The sequence below is a fragment of the Halichoerus grypus genome, chromosome 5 (genome assembly GCF_964656455.1).
Source record: "Halichoerus grypus chromosome 5, mHalGry1.hap1.1, whole genome shotgun sequence".
NCBI lineage: Eukaryota > Metazoa > Chordata > Mammalia > Carnivora > Phocidae > Halichoerus > Halichoerus grypus.
Window position 1 is genome coordinate 22,257,945 of NC_135716.1, and position 15,413 is coordinate 22,273,357.

General features: G+C 37.7%; 1 protein-coding gene across 2 annotated transcripts in view; it reads left to right on the forward strand.

The window, feature by feature from the left end:
- The first annotated feature begins 1,052 nt into the window (after positions 1 to 1,052).
- Positions 1,053 to 15,413, forward strand: part of RAD21 (RAD21 cohesin complex component) — a 28,673-nt gene continuing 14,312 nt past the window's right edge. Inside the window, exons 1-4 of one of the 2 annotated variants that reach the window (XM_036094683.2) lie at positions 1,053 to 1,218; positions 8,323 to 8,497; positions 13,126 to 13,255; positions 15,269 to 15,368. In XM_036094683.2, coding sequence (XP_035950576.1) covers positions 8,354 to 8,497; positions 13,126 to 13,255; positions 15,269 to 15,368 — 374 coding nt within the window. In that variant the 5' untranslated portion in view covers positions 1,053 to 1,218; positions 8,323 to 8,353. Of the gene's footprint in view, positions 1,219 to 1,508; positions 1,643 to 8,322; positions 8,498 to 13,125; positions 13,256 to 15,268; positions 15,369 to 15,413 lie in introns of those variants that run through there. The other variant, XM_078072073.1, reaches the window with a different exon arrangement.

Consider the following 15,413-nt stretch of genomic DNA (forward strand, 5'->3'; position numbering starts at 1 on the left):
GTATGGCTCCCCAGTCCAGTCCATCTAATCCTTGCAATTAAGTCCCAAACCAGAGTTGCAAAGATGCCTAGCTATCACATCTTTGCAACTCCCTCTACCACAACCTCATAAGGAATCGGTTACCAATTCCTATTGGTTTTATTTCCTTTAAAAAAAAACAAAAACCAAAACCCACAAAAGAACACAAATTTACACCCAGGCATTTACTCTAGTCCTCTCCAATATGCCTGGATAGTCTTTCTAAAATGAAGAAGCCTCCATTAGTGTCCAGACACATGACTTTCTTTTTTTCCCCTCTATCCCTATCCTGTTCTCTACTGCCATGGGACTTTTGCACATCCTGTTCTCTCTTCGTGGGAACTCACGTCCACATCCCAGCTCCACATCAATTCCTCAAGGAAGACCTTCTCTTCCGCTCCAAACTTGCCCACTTTTCGGTCTCCTTGTACATTTGGTGTTTTATGTGGCACGAGTATTTCTAAAAATTCCTCCCTAGCTATATCGAAAGCTTCATGAAGGCAGGTACTATCTCTTCCGTATTCATCATTATGCCCCAGACCCTAGCTATCGCAATACATGGTTCGGAGAAGACCATGTATAAATATAGGTTGACTCAATGAACCCCTAGATTTTATGGAGCTTGTTTAAGGGTTTTATGTTATCTTCGTCACTATGGAACCATTAAAATGAATTTTTTTGTCATGGCAAATAAAACTGCACAACAACAGATACTCCCTCTAAAACAAGCGTAAGACTAAAGGTAAACCCAGATATTCATGCCACTGGCAAGCGCTGCGCGTGCGCTGTCTGCCTCGTCCGCAGCGCTTGAAGACCCTCTGGCAAGAGAATCACCTTTGCGCTTGCTCAGTTCGGGGCTGCACAACCAGAGGGCGGGGTCCAAAGAAAAGGAAATGGTCAATGCGCCTGCGTCGCTCCTTCTAGGGCTTAGGCTGGTTGCGCAGGCGCATAGGTACCATTTTTGACCGTAAACATCCTGCCGATTTGAACCGAGGATTTGGGCGGCAGGAAGAGCCGCGGCGTAACGGCAGCCATCTTGTTTGTTTGAGTGAATCGGAAAGGAGGCGGTGGCTGTGGCGGCGGCGGGAGCTGCTCCGAAGCTACACCTCACAGGGGCTCCCCCCCTTTCCCCGCCCCCTCCCCCGACCCTTTTCCCCTCCCCAGGCCACCCAGCCCGCCCAGCTCCCGGCGGAGAGCAAGGTAAGATACTCGGCCAGCCCCTCTTATCCTCGGGCTCCCTCCGCCTACCCCTTCCCTGCCGTCTTGCAGTCTAGGAGCCGGACTCTGGGGGGGGGGGGGGGGCGGGGGAAGCGAGGGAGAAGAGCACTCGCCGCGCCCCGGGATGGTGGCCGTGCTGCCACCCTCCGAGCTCCGGAACGGCAGCGCCGCCCGCCCAGGCCTCTTCCCCCGGGCCCGCCCTCGGCCGGGACCCGCGCAGCCTGGGCCCGCATTATCGCTTGTTCGGTAACAAATGGTTCTGGTCCGTTCCAAGGCCGAAAAAGCCGTTACTCCGCCAGTCCCTCGGGAGCCGCATCTCCCGGGGGAGGTAGAGGAAACCCTGGGCCGCGGAGGGAGAGGCAGAGGTTTGAACGAGCCCGCTCTGGGCACTGGGCCGCCTACTCCGGTAAAAATGGCTGTCTAGGAAGACGCGGGGCGGGAGGCGGCGGCGGGTCGGCGCCCGCGATGGCAGCTCGAAGGGGCAGCAACCGTTCGCAGAGCTTGGGTTCGGGGGTCGGAGACGTGCGGGCCTTGCCCTTGCGGGCGCTGTGAAGCCGCATCACTGCGGCGGGCCCCTCTCCAGGGACTGCTGCTGCTCTCCCTCCCCTTTTTTAAAGGAAAAATTTTACGTTGGGAATATTACATATTGGACAGAGCAATAGAAAACCCGACCAAGGGAAGTTGCTTCTGATTCTTAGGAAATTAGCATAATTGCCCCCCCCCCCCGCCCCGAGTTTTCTAATGATTAGGGATATTGAGTGTTTTGATACTGATGTAGAGACGCTTTGGGAAGGTGTGTGTTTCTGACAAATGCTTGACGTCTTTTTGCTCGCCGGGAAAGGCTTTGCGATTGATCTGCTGTGATAGAGTGGGGTGACACTGTCTATTTGTGCTGCCAGACCTAGCGGCCTTCTTCAAATTTGAAAGAAGGAAACGCTGGAGGGTTTGTCTGCCCACCCTATGATTTGTAAGGCCGTCTTACGCGTTCAAAAACGCGCTTGTGTTTTTAAGGCTTTCTGGTAAAGGCTTGTGTTTATCGGCTCTCTTTGCAAGCGAAAGTTAATATTTGCTCTTATAATGCTGTTTAGAATCACCACTGAAATCCAGAAAAAAATTCTTATTTTCATAAAATGAATGCAAATGCCAGTGACCTGTGTGAGTCGGCAGAATTTTGGAGACGGGCTGGAGAAGCTTTCCTAAGTTGTAGAGTCATTAAATGTCCTTTTTTTAATGTTGGAGGCATCTCATAATTATCTTTCAAAAGACACTGATGAGGACGTATACCATATCCAGTGATTAAATTATTTAACAGTTCGTAAATGGTTGAGGTGACAGCAGTGCATAACTAATGGACATAGTGCTTTTTATACAAAGTTAGACTTAACATTGGTAGAGTTAACCTAATTTACTTTTGTTGTTGTTTATAAAGACAACGCATTAGTACACTCTAGAATTAAGTTTTCCACTTAGAGTGGCATATGTTTGAAGTATTCTTAAAGTTGATTATTTCTTTCCTGATGAATTTCTATTTATTGGAACACATATTCTGAGAAATTTTATCTTTTACAGTTTTGTGCAGAAGGGAAGTTTCTAATTTTTGAGAAATACAGTTTTGTGTTATTTGTTTAAATGTGATGTCAGGTTGTTAGGCATAATCATGCTGACCTGTATATGCTTTGCTGTGAGATTTTCTTCACAGTTACTGTTTATTTACATCTGCAGTGGGATTGTGTTGGTTTGCTGTTCTATTTCATTCTCATAATCCTGTTTGGTAAATATCCTCGTTTCATAGATGTGAAAACTAAGACTCAAATGTTAAGTAACTTTTAACCCTTACTAAACAACTAAGGAGGGAGCAGAATTTGAATCTAGGACCTTCTGATTGTAAATCTCTTGTTCAAAAAATGTTAGTACCAAAAGGGTGGGGAACTCTAGTGTGCAGGGTTGGAAATAGCTTCTATTACTGAGACACTCCCCAACCCCCAAGAGATACATTCTTCCACGAGTTAGGTATAGATGTTTTCCAAGGTTAGTAAATCCCTGAATTTCAATCTTCCAGGTGTTTATAGTTTATGAAAATGAACCACACAGACTAAGCAGCTTGACTTGCCAGTTAATGGCAAAGGAGGATTGTGTCTTGACTTCCAATATAATAGTACTTACTTTGAGTACGTGATATTTGTGTATGTTCCAAGTTAAACAGTACAAAAAGGTTGGTCTCACTTTCCCAGCAGACCCACTTTCCAAAAGGTAACCAGTGTCATCAGTTTCATTTGTACACCACAGATATTTTATGCAAGTGTATTAAATATATGTTAGAGAGAGAGCCCTCCTTTTTTTTTTAAGTACGTATATGTATATCAGTGTTTAAGGCCTCATGGAATTCTGTTATATGGGTGTATTAATTTGTTAAAAGATGGTAATTAGCAGCTAGGTAAGTTATTTCTAGTATTTTGCCGTTAAAAGTCATGCTGGCAGGGCAACACAGTATTGCGGTTAGAGGTGTGGGTTCTGAAATTCAAGTTTCCACTTGCATTAAATGCTAGTGACCTTTGGCACACTGTCCTCTCCTTTTCTCTGTTTTCCAGTCTGTAAAATGGGCCAGTACTTATACAACTGTCATGAAGATGGACACACAGAATTCTTAGATCTTAGTGAGATTTTTTAAGATTTTTTTGTTGTTACTAATATTTTACATCTATATATATATCTTTGGCATTATTACTGGAAGTGCAGTTTCTGGTTTAAAAGTACGAATGTTTGAGATTTTCATAAGATGTTGGCAAATTGCCCTTGAGAAGGTCATACCAATTTATACAACCATTGTCCTGCCCTGTTTTCTAACAGATGAGTGAAATATCATAATTCATATTGTAAAAACATGAAATTACTTTTTAGGGTATATTGAAAAAAGGTTGCTGCTTTAGAAAAAAATGAGAAATCATGAAATTGCTAAGCTATGGTATGGGACCAAATGCAGGCTTTATGCTAAGATCTTTTGCAAAGGATTAACATAGATCTACAGAAATTCAAAATCTACAGAGATTAATCAACTTTTTTTAAGATTGGTTAAGTATAGTAATACTAAGGAAAAAGATTGTTTCAAAGCAATGATTACACTTTCTCCTTATTTTGATATAAGCCAGTAGTTGATCCACCACTGTGCTTCAGGCTTCCTTTAGTTATTAGGGTGATTTCCTCTTGCTAATTGTTTCCCAGAATAATTTTAGCACCACTCTGCTTTAGTTACCCCCATACCATGCCAAGAAAACATCTATTTAGGAATCTCTGCCTCCACATAGCTGGGATATTTTAGGCATGGTACTCTGACTAGGAGCTTAAGTCCTGGCCATGAGCTACTGACACCTGTTGAAAAGCGCCAGTAGTTTTAATTTCTAAAATCTCCAGAATTTTTTACGTGTGTCAATTATGAGATCACTTGGTGTATCTCAGTTCTTTATTCATTAAGCACGTATTTAGTAGTTGACATGCGGCAGGCAATATTCTAAGAGCTAAATATTAAGGAGATTTTTATTGGAACACAGCTATCTTCTGCAGTGAAACTTGGGACTTCTTGTGTATGACAGTGATGGTATTTCTAAGAACACACTGACATATTGAATTTCTACAAAATCCTGTAGACTTTATAGTGCTGGGGATGCAGCTTAATTTTCACACTAACAAACATTTAGGCTTAAAGTAAAAGCACTGCTTTGCAACATAGGTTCTTTGATTATGGGAAGCATATTTTGAACTATAAAATACTGCTGAGCAAGACATAAGATACACTTGAGGTGTTATTATTTAATTCTTCTACCTTAGCGTGTTTGATCTGAATTCTTCCTAGTTTCGTATTCCTTAGTTCTTTTCTTAATTTCATGTTTGAGAGAAAGAGTTCCCAACATTGGGCAATTGATGAAGCCTTTTTTTTTTTTTTCCCCTTTGGAGACAGTTTTCCTAGTGTAAATTAATGATCCCCTGGGAGCATCTGGTTCAGCAAATGAGAATTTCAGAACCCTATGCTATTAAGTGATGGAAAATGGAGAGGAGGCAAACCTAACTGAATTACTTTTGCACCTCCACACTTTCAAACATTTTTGACAGGCGTGAAGTCTCTTGCCTGTGATATGTTTAATATATATTTTCTGTACATCACTGGAAAGAATGGGCACAGTTTTTAATTCAAAGTACAGTAAGCAAAATTCTCGTTTTAAAATTTACAGTCTCTTTGTAAAAACATGAAAATAAGAGTTTACTTTGGATTTCTTTTTTTAAGCTAATTCAAAAAGGAATTTTTATTCCCACTAGCAGTGTATAAGAGGTAAAGCTTCTGTATATCCTCACTGGACTTTGGTGTTGCCATTATTTTTTATTTTAGGTCTTGTAATAGATGTGCAATGATCTCTCATGGGTCTAAATTTGCATTTTCTTAATGACTGGTGATGGTGAACATCTTTTCTTGTTCTTATTTGACGTTGGCATGTCCTTTTCTGTGAAATTTCTTTTGTTCATTTTCTAATTAGATTTTTTTACTTGAGTTTTTAGAATTCTTTATTCTGGATCCAGGTCCCTGTCAGATGTCATTTTCAAACTTTTTCCCCTGTTGTACCTTTACATTCTCAGCTCTTTCATAGAACAAAATTTCTTAATTTGATAAAGTTCAGTTCATTGGGTTTTTTTCCTTTATGGGACATGTTTTTGGTGTCCTTTCTAAAAGCTCTTACTGGGGCGCCAGGGTGGCTCAGTCAGTTAAGCGTCTGCCTTCTGGTCATGTCATGATCCCAGGGGCCTACTCACTGGGGAGTCTGCTTCTCTCTCTCTCTCTCTCTCTCTCTCTCTCATTCTCTCTCTCAAAAAAATAAATACACTTACCAAGCTTTAGGTATACCAAAGGTTTTTCCCCTCTGGTTTTTTTCTAAAAATTTTAAACTTTTACATTTAAGTCTATGATTTATTTTGAATTACTTTTCATATAATGTGTGAGGTTTGGATCAGGGTTCTTTTTTTTTTACCCCCTTTGGTTGATGTCCAATCACCCAAGCATTATTTGTTGAAAAGACTATCCTTTCACCTTTGTCAAGTTTCATCTTTGTGAAAAATCAGGTGGACTTATTTATGTGGATTTCTGGGTTCCCTGCCCTGTTTCATTGATCTGTGTGTTTTTCTGTCTGCCACACAATGTTGACTTTGTAGCTATGTAAATCTTGAAATTGGTTAGACAAATTCATCTCATTATATTCTTTTTTAAAAAATATAGTTTTAGCTATTCTCATTCCTTTGTCTTTCCATATAAATTTTACAAAAATCTTATGAATGGCTATAAAGAAAACTCACTAGGATTTTGATAGGCGTTAAAGTTTCTTTTAAAACTAAACATACACTTATCATGCTGCCCAACAGTCATACGTCAGGACATTTGTCCCAGAGAAATGAAAACTCTGTTCACTAAAAGTCTATATACACAGATATTTATAGTAGCTTTATTTGAAACAGCCTCGAGCTGGAAACAACCAAATATCCTTCAATAGGTGATTGACAAAGCGAATAGTGGTATATCCATCTCATGGAATGCTACCCTGTGATAAAAAGGAGCGTACTATTGATACATGCAATAACTTGGGTGGATCTCAAAGAGTGTTAGATGGCTGAATCCAAAAGGTCACATATTGTATGATTCCATTTATATAACATTCTCAAAATGACAAAATTAGAGATGAAGAACAGAGTGGTGGTTGCTGGGGCTTAAGAATGGTAGAGAGGAAGGAATGGGTGTGAAATTTAAAAGGATAGGAGAGGGAGAGCTTTGTGTTAATGAATTAGTTTTGCATTTTATTCCCTCACAGTGGTGGTTACACAGATCTGCACATGCGATAAAATGGCATAGAATTATACATACACATTGTACCAGTGTCACTGTCCTGGTTTTGATACTGTATGTAAGGTGTCACCATTGGGGGAAACTGGTTAAAGGGTAAGTGGGACCTCTCTGTACTATTTCTGGGACTCCTGTGAATCTATAATTATTTCAAGATCAAAAATGTTTTAAAAATGTTTAAGTACTTTTCATGTGCTACGGGTGTGCTTGAATTTATTTCTGTAAAAACATGACATATCTTCTAGTCCTGGGCATTTTAGAAAAAAAATTCGTCTGGCAAAATAGATTTTTTTAATCTTCTGTGAAAGAGGGAAAGTAAATAATATAAGGGAACTATCAACACAGGAAATATAGGAAACATGCACACTTAATGTGCTCTGCAAGCTGGAGTTTTTAAGCTGCTTTTTTTTTTCTTATGTATTTATACATAGCTTGCTGAAAGAAAAATAAAATGTGAATAACGCTTATATTTCTACTAAGGCTGTTTCAGTCATAAGATAAATGTTAACACTGTGTCATTGTCCTGAATATAGTATTTAAATTATGGACAAGTGCTTTTCAAGTTCCTGAGTTGGGAAAACTATATATATAATACTTTTTAAGCCTCAGCTTTTCTAAACTACTCACCTGGAAAATGGGGCCAACCCACCTGCTTATCTTTATTTGGTACCATATGAAATGCTTATTATTACAGTGCTTGTCATGAGATAGCAGTTATTGTGTAAAGCATCTAGCTGAGTATCAATTGCTAATGGGGTTCTGAAAAATGGAAATTTAATTAATATCTGTGCCTGAGTGTTTTTCTTCTTGGACATACTTTTCTTGCCATGAAGAATATATTATCTAGCGTTTGGCCAGAGTCAGACTCCACAGTCAGTAATGAGGATAGGAATGGAATGAACAAGAGTTTTCTGGTGACAATTTTTACTAAAAAACAAAACAAAACCCTGGCACTTTTATTTGGGGTATGAAAGTGATTTGGCTCTTTTGTCCCTTTTCCCTTCCGCTCTTAATATTTTGAGGTCTTTTTCTTGCTCTCTCAAAACTAAGCAATAGGTGGTTGTTTTTTTAATGTGTATTGTACTTTACTCAAACCTTTCATAGTTCTCATATTTAAAAGAATTGGAAACTTTTATTTTCAGATTTTTTTATATGTCTTGATAAATCCTTGTTTTCATAGGTATTTATATTAACTTTTTTTTCCCTTTCAGGTTTCCTCCTGTTTCATAATCAGCCGGAACAATGTTCTACGCACACTTTGTCCTCAGTAAGAGAGGGCCTCTGGCCAAAATTTGGCTAGCGGCCCATTGGGATAAGAAGCTAACCAAAGCCCATGTGTTTGAGTGTAATTTAGAGAGCAGTGTAGAGAGTATCATCTCACCAAAGGTATGTTTGATGTTGATATTTTTATTCACTTTATTGATTGTTTATTGATATGTAAAATAGAATTCTGTAAAACAGCTTTTTAGGTTGACATCTGTGTATACTGGAGGCAAAGAAAAATTTACAGATTATCCATAGTTCCAGTTTGATATGCTATTCCCTTTAAAAATTCTGTAAGTGTACAGATGCTTTCATTTGCCAGTTTTCATGGTAGATAAGTATGAGGTCAAGCATTTTATATATGAGGTCAAATATTTTATATTTTGTCTTCCTAGATGTATTTGTACTTAAAATTGTATGTAAGTGTTTCTAATTTGGGAATTTAGAAAATATTCAAAAAAAATATTCAAAAAAAGGATCCATTAATTGGAAAAGGTTGTAGAGATCAGATCTAATTATCTTATCCACCTAGAAAATAGCGTCCATAACGCTTGTTCCTCCTTACCTCCACAGGCCTATTTGCTATTTCTCGAAAATACCCAGCTTTTTGCTGTTTCCTTGAAGATATCCAGCTTTTTCCCTGTCTCAAAACTTTTATAGTTGCTGTGCTCTTCTCCTGAATATTTAATTACTATCTGTCTCCCACTAGAATAGAAGCCTCATGAAAGTCCTTACCTTATCTGCCTTGTTTACTGCTCTATGCCTAGAAGAGCTTTTATTGACATCTTCTGAAACTGTTCTGAAGCAGTGGTTTTCACCCTTGAATTTTATAGTGTAACTGGAAGTAATCCAGGGTTTTTGTGTTACCAAGAAAGGACTTTAGAACACACAGACACAATTACATCTATATTACATCTATTAACATCATGAGCACTTCATTGAAAAACAGATACATTGACTTCGAAAATATATATATATATGATGTGTTTTAAAGGTCCTTTCCTGGACTTTGTATTAACACATACATGCACCCATTGTCCTAGATTACAGCTATCTGGACCAGCATTGGGAGCTACTCTTAGAATTGGCAGTTTGGATGCTGCCTGCTGCCATAGGGTGTTAAAAAGAGTAATCCTTTATTGCTGAAAGAGTAAGGGGATCTCAAAGGAATAAAGCTGGGATCTAGAAGAGACTTGTTCAGAAAAGTCATGTGGGACAGGATATGTTTTAGGTGAAAAAGTGAAAGTTTGTGATTAGAGCTAAGTTATAAAATTTCCATCTGTCTATGGAATTTTGGCTGGTTTTAGAGTTACAGTTGGTGGAATTTATTGCTATTAAGGATATTTCTATCATGTTCTTTCTAAGACAATATTAAAAACTTTACAAACAGGGAAATAGGTGATCTCTGGTCCTACCACCTAGAGAATAGTGTTTTGGTATGCCTTCTAAAACGTGTGTATATTTTTTACACATAATTTTTCTCTTTATCATATGTGTATACAACTGCATTATATGTTTTATAACCAGTCTGCATTCAGGAAAAGCTCTGTTCATAGCTTTATCATCATTTTTAGTGTTGCATTATTCAGTGTCATAGTCTCTTATCCACAGAATTTAAATACAAAAAACAGGAACAGACTTGACAGAAATTGAAGTGAGGTCCCTTGTGTATTCATATATTCACTATAGAATCACTAAGGTGAATGATTATTAGAAACTGCCCTAAATAGATGCTGCTGGGAATGTCTTAATATATATCATAAAGATATCTTAATATATATCATAAAGATAACGCAGTTCTCTCTTAAGCTCTGAATTCCAAAACACATTTGGCCCCTAGGATTTAAGCTAAAGGATTATGAATCTGTAATTCATTGTTTTGATTGTACATGATTTATTTTACCAGTCTCTTTTTTGAATAATCTATATTTTTTCCTGATTTTTTGAATTTTAATTCCTCTGGCCCTGTACAGTGTATTAAAATATACAAAGATTTTTCTAGGTAGTAGGACTACAGGTTTATTTTCCTCTTTTTAAAAAATAACCAGTTGAATAAACATTGCTTGCAAAATATTTTGTTCACATCTCTTTTTTGACTTAATTTTTACGTGAAGTTAGAATATATGAAAACCAGTATTGCATAGAGAAGCTTCATGTTCAGTGATCTTTTGTTCACATCTGTAAGTTTTTCCTTAATGTTGACGTTTAGGAATATAATTGATGGGCCAGGTGATACACTTAAAGATTTCTGATATGGATTCATAGTTTGCTCTATGGGGAGATAGTACCAGTTTGCACTGCTGGTCAGACTGTATGAAAATATGATGTTTTCTACTTTTTATAGGTATGCTTACTGAGGTAAGTGAATGGAAAAAGAAGTTGAGCTGCTTTCTTGAAATTAATATGTGTGACTAATCTTTAAGACCTATAAACGAATGTTGAGGGTGATTTGGCTTAAAAGGATAACAAATTTTTTCATAGTATGTGCAGAGTACTTTGTACCCTGTTAGGGAGGCTGCGAAAGAGTACAAGACAATCTGATAACATGAAGGTATGTGCGAAGAGCCACAAAGCAAGGCACATGGTTCAGGAATAATGTAAAAAACTGGACTGTGTGCGAGAGAAAGAATAACTTATTTTAAAAACCATTTCTACGTGGGTTATTTGATTGATCTTGTTTTATTTTGATAGAATATAAAGATATTTCCAGAGTGAACTGACCTGAAAATTTCTAATGTTTGCTCTTGGTGTGCAGTTCTTGTTACGGGTGAATGTTGGTTTAGTTGTTTCGAACAAGTGTCAGACGTATAGCTCAGTTGCAGCTGTGTTGCCTTCTGCCCTCTCACCCCCACCCCTCCGCTGGAGCAGCCAGTGGTAACCTCTGTAGAGCTTTCTCTGGACGTAGAGCCTGTTTCCCTTATTACATCTACGTGAGCCAGCTCAACAAAAATGGCATACTGCATTTTACCTACTCCTAGGTTAAACTCTGAACCAAACTAATATACAAAGAAAGTTTTTGCCCAAACACCACCTTTTTTCAAAGTTGCTAATCCTTTACAGGATAATGGCACGCAAAGGGTTTTAAACCCTTCCTCCTTTCTTAAGGTGCAGTCAGTATTTTAAATTTCCTAAGACCACATCATAAAAGTAGATTCTCTTTTTCCATTAGTTGCAATGTTTTAATTGGGTATTAGTTTTCATAGGGAGGATTTTTCATATGATAAGTCCTAGATTTGATCATAAATTTATAATTTTAGATACCTAAGAATTTATATAGCAGTAAATTTCATAATTTATGCTGTAAGTCATGTGAATTTGCCATAAATCTACCATAAATGTAGAGCCTAAGAGTCATTACAAATAGAATCCTAGGCTGCTGTAGACAATACACCTATAACTTAAAAATACAGTGTTTCATTTTATAAGTAACAATGTATCAATCATAACTTAATTCCAAATGTATTTGGTTGTAAATGATTAACAACTCTATTTTCTACTTTAGAATATGAGGACTTTTATGGTCTGATTTGGAAAATAGTCTGGGAAAGTTTGAGTTCATGTTGTCTTGTTCTCAAAAAATTTTCCGTATTATAGCCAGAGGAATTTTGAATCATTCTATTTAGATTGGGTGTTTTCTTTCTTTTCCCAACTACTACATCTTGTCCCACACAGTGGATCCCACATAAACGTTGATTGAGATCTACCTTGAAAAAAACAGGAGTATATTTTCTTGTGAAAAAAGATGGGTTACCACTACCATTTATCGTTAGTTTGCCTTCCAGTCTACTGATAAAACTCAGTGAAAAATGGCCTAAACAATAAGGAAGTTAACAGTCTTACTTAACTAGGAGTTTAGAAATAGGAAGATTTAGGATTAGTTGAGCAGTTCAATGATGTCATTCATCTAAGGACTCACCAATTTTTTTTCTTTTTAAAGATTTATTTATTTTTAGAGGGGGGTGGGGCAGAGGAAGAGGGAGAGAGAGTCCCAAGCAGAATCCTCACTGAGCATGGAGCCCCATGCAGGCCTCAATCCCACGACCCTGAGATCATGACCTGAGCCAAAACCAAGAGTCGGATGCCCAACTGGCTGAGCCACCCAGGGGCTCCAGGACTCAACAGTCTTATGTTGGTTTCTTGTCCTTATACTTATGGCCTCGTGACTACAAGCAGATCCAAACCCCACCTGCTCACAACACAGGAGGGGAGAAGAAAGAGGCAGGCGTTCTTCTTTTATTGGGAAAATCTTTCTCAGAAACTGACCTACTTCACTCTTCTTTCTTGTTGGTTAAATTGGGTTTTGTGCCCACTCACGAAGCATTAGCAAAGAAGAATGAGTCAGTTCTTCAAGGCTGGGGACATTCACTTCCCAAACAAAATCAGAGTTCAGTTAGCCAGCAAGGACCAACAGCTCTGGATTGGCAACCAGAAGTGCTCCATATTCCTTAATGTCCTTATGACAGCAGTCTATGGAGTGCCTTACCCTACCTGCTTCATAGCTACCTTCATACCTGTGTTAACTGATGAATTACCATCAGTCTATTCTTTGTGGATACTCAGGATTTACAGGTAAAGGCATAAATAAAATATAAGTGATTATAAGGAAACTTCAGATAAATGATCAAGAGTATAAAGAGGTAAAGTAAAAGCTGCCTATAATTGCACAGAATACAAGCTTTTGAAGTATGATTACCTCTAAAACCAAAAAATTAACTTTATAAATTAGGTTAATATTAATGTTTTACTCTTAGGTGAAGATGGCACTCCGAACATCAGGACATCTCTTACTGGGAGTAGTTCGAATCTATCATAGAAAAGCCAAATACCTGCTTGCAGACTGTAATGAAGCATTCATTAAGATAAAGATGGCTTTTCGGCCAGGTATTGCTTTTTTTTTTTTCTTTTAAACCTTGGGAGTTTTATGTAGTGTGAAAAACTGCAAAACATACATTCTAGATCCGTTCATTTTAATTGTAGTACAAGGAACTCTTCAAAAATAGGGCGAGGTCTGGAGAGGCATGGTTCAAGGGGAGAACCCACAGTACGCATTTGGAATTACGACAGTCACTCCTTTTTCTTAATCCCTTTTCATCAGCTTTTGTAGAACTGAGAGTTGAAATGTTGAAAACTGTTACATGATTTTTTTAAAATGTGTAGCTCAGAAAAAAAATCTAAGGATTTAAAATTTTTTTCTGAATAATTTAGCATATTCTTAAAATTCACTTTTAACTTGAGACTCTTATTAAATGTTCTCTATAGTTTTTTGTTGTTTTATCTTAGGTAATGGTTGATTCTAAAGCTGGGCTCTAGGAGCCAAATTTCCATAGATAATAACTACGGTATTTATCTGAATTCATGTATCACTTCGTAATTTTTTAGAGCACTGATGATACTTTATTGTAATTAAAATAATCAGTGTATAGGAAAGATGCCCTATACAGTAGTTTCTGCTGAATTATATTTTAGTACTTTATTTTAATATATGAACAGTGAAATTTTTGAGATCTAAGATTTTATTTAAAAGATGTTTATACAGATGGCTAACAGACACATGAAAGGGTGGTCAGTATCACTCATCAGGGAAATAGGAATCAAAACTACAATGAGATATCACTTCACACCTGTCAGAATGGCTAAAATTAACACAGGAAACAACAGATGTTGGCGAGGATGCGGAGAAAGGGGAACCCTCTTATACTGTTGGTGGGAATGCAAGCTGGTTGCAGCCACTCTGCAGAACAGTATGGAGGTTCCTCAAAAAATTAAAAATAGAACTGCCTATGATCCAGCAATTGCACTACTAGGAATTTACCCAAAGGATACAAAAACATTAATTCAAAGGGGTACATGCACCCCAATGTTTATAGCAGCATTATCTATAATAGCCAAATTATGGAAAGAGCCCAAATGTACATTGATGAATGGATAAAGAAGATGGGGGGGGTGTTTGTGTGTGTGTGTATACACACAAGTATTATTCAGCCATCAAAAAATGAAATCTTGCCATTTGCAGTGACATGGATGGAGCTAGAGTGTTAGCTAGCTTATGCTAAGGAAATAAGTCAGAGAGGCAAATACCACATGATGTCACTCATACATGGAATCTTCGAAAGGAAACAGATGAACAGAGGGGAAAGGAAAACAAAAAGGGAGGCAAACCATAAGAGACTCTTAACTATAGAGAACAAACTGAGGTTTGCTGGATGGGAGGTGGGGGCGGGGGGTAGGCTAAGTGGGTGATGGGTATTAAAGTGGGCACTTGTTAGATATAAGTGTTATATGTAAGTGGTGAATCACTAAATTCTACTCCTAAAACTAATATTACTATTAACTAACTGGAATTTAAATAAAAACTTAAAACAAAAACCAAAGATGTTTAGGCAGAGGCTGTGATACTTGAATGATTTCTAACATGTGGATACTAATTGCATTTTGCTTAAATAGCCATGCTTTTTATTTTTGTCTTTTAAAGCAATGCATTTTTAGTATAGACGACTTGAAGACTATAGAGAAATAATTAAAACAGTGTAATCCCACTTACCCTAAAATAACTAACTCCTCTTTTAACATTTAGGGTGCTCCTTTGCCATTGTTTCTCTTACAAATTTCATGTTTATTGAGAAAACTCTTACTAATATTTATTTGTTGATATGTCCTTTTAAAGACCATCACCTTAATGCATAGGTAGTGCTTTGACTTTGTTTTTGGAAAGCAAATAGTTTGGCTTATGATGATAGAAAAACAAAAGTACTTGTACTTCTGTGGTACTTTGCATATATTATCAATCTTTCTAGACTATAACCCTGAGAAATTATACTGACTTTACCTTCCTTTGGTCTCTAGATAATCTGTGGTATAACCGTTAGGCCTTCAAGCTTACCATTTCTTTTCCAGGTGTTGTTGACCTGCCTGAGGAAAATCGAGAAGCTGCTTACAATGCTATTACCTTACCTGAAGAATTTCATGACTTTGATCAGCCACTGCCTGACTTAGAGTATGTCCCTCTTAATTGTTGACTTGGTCTGCAAATAACGTTACT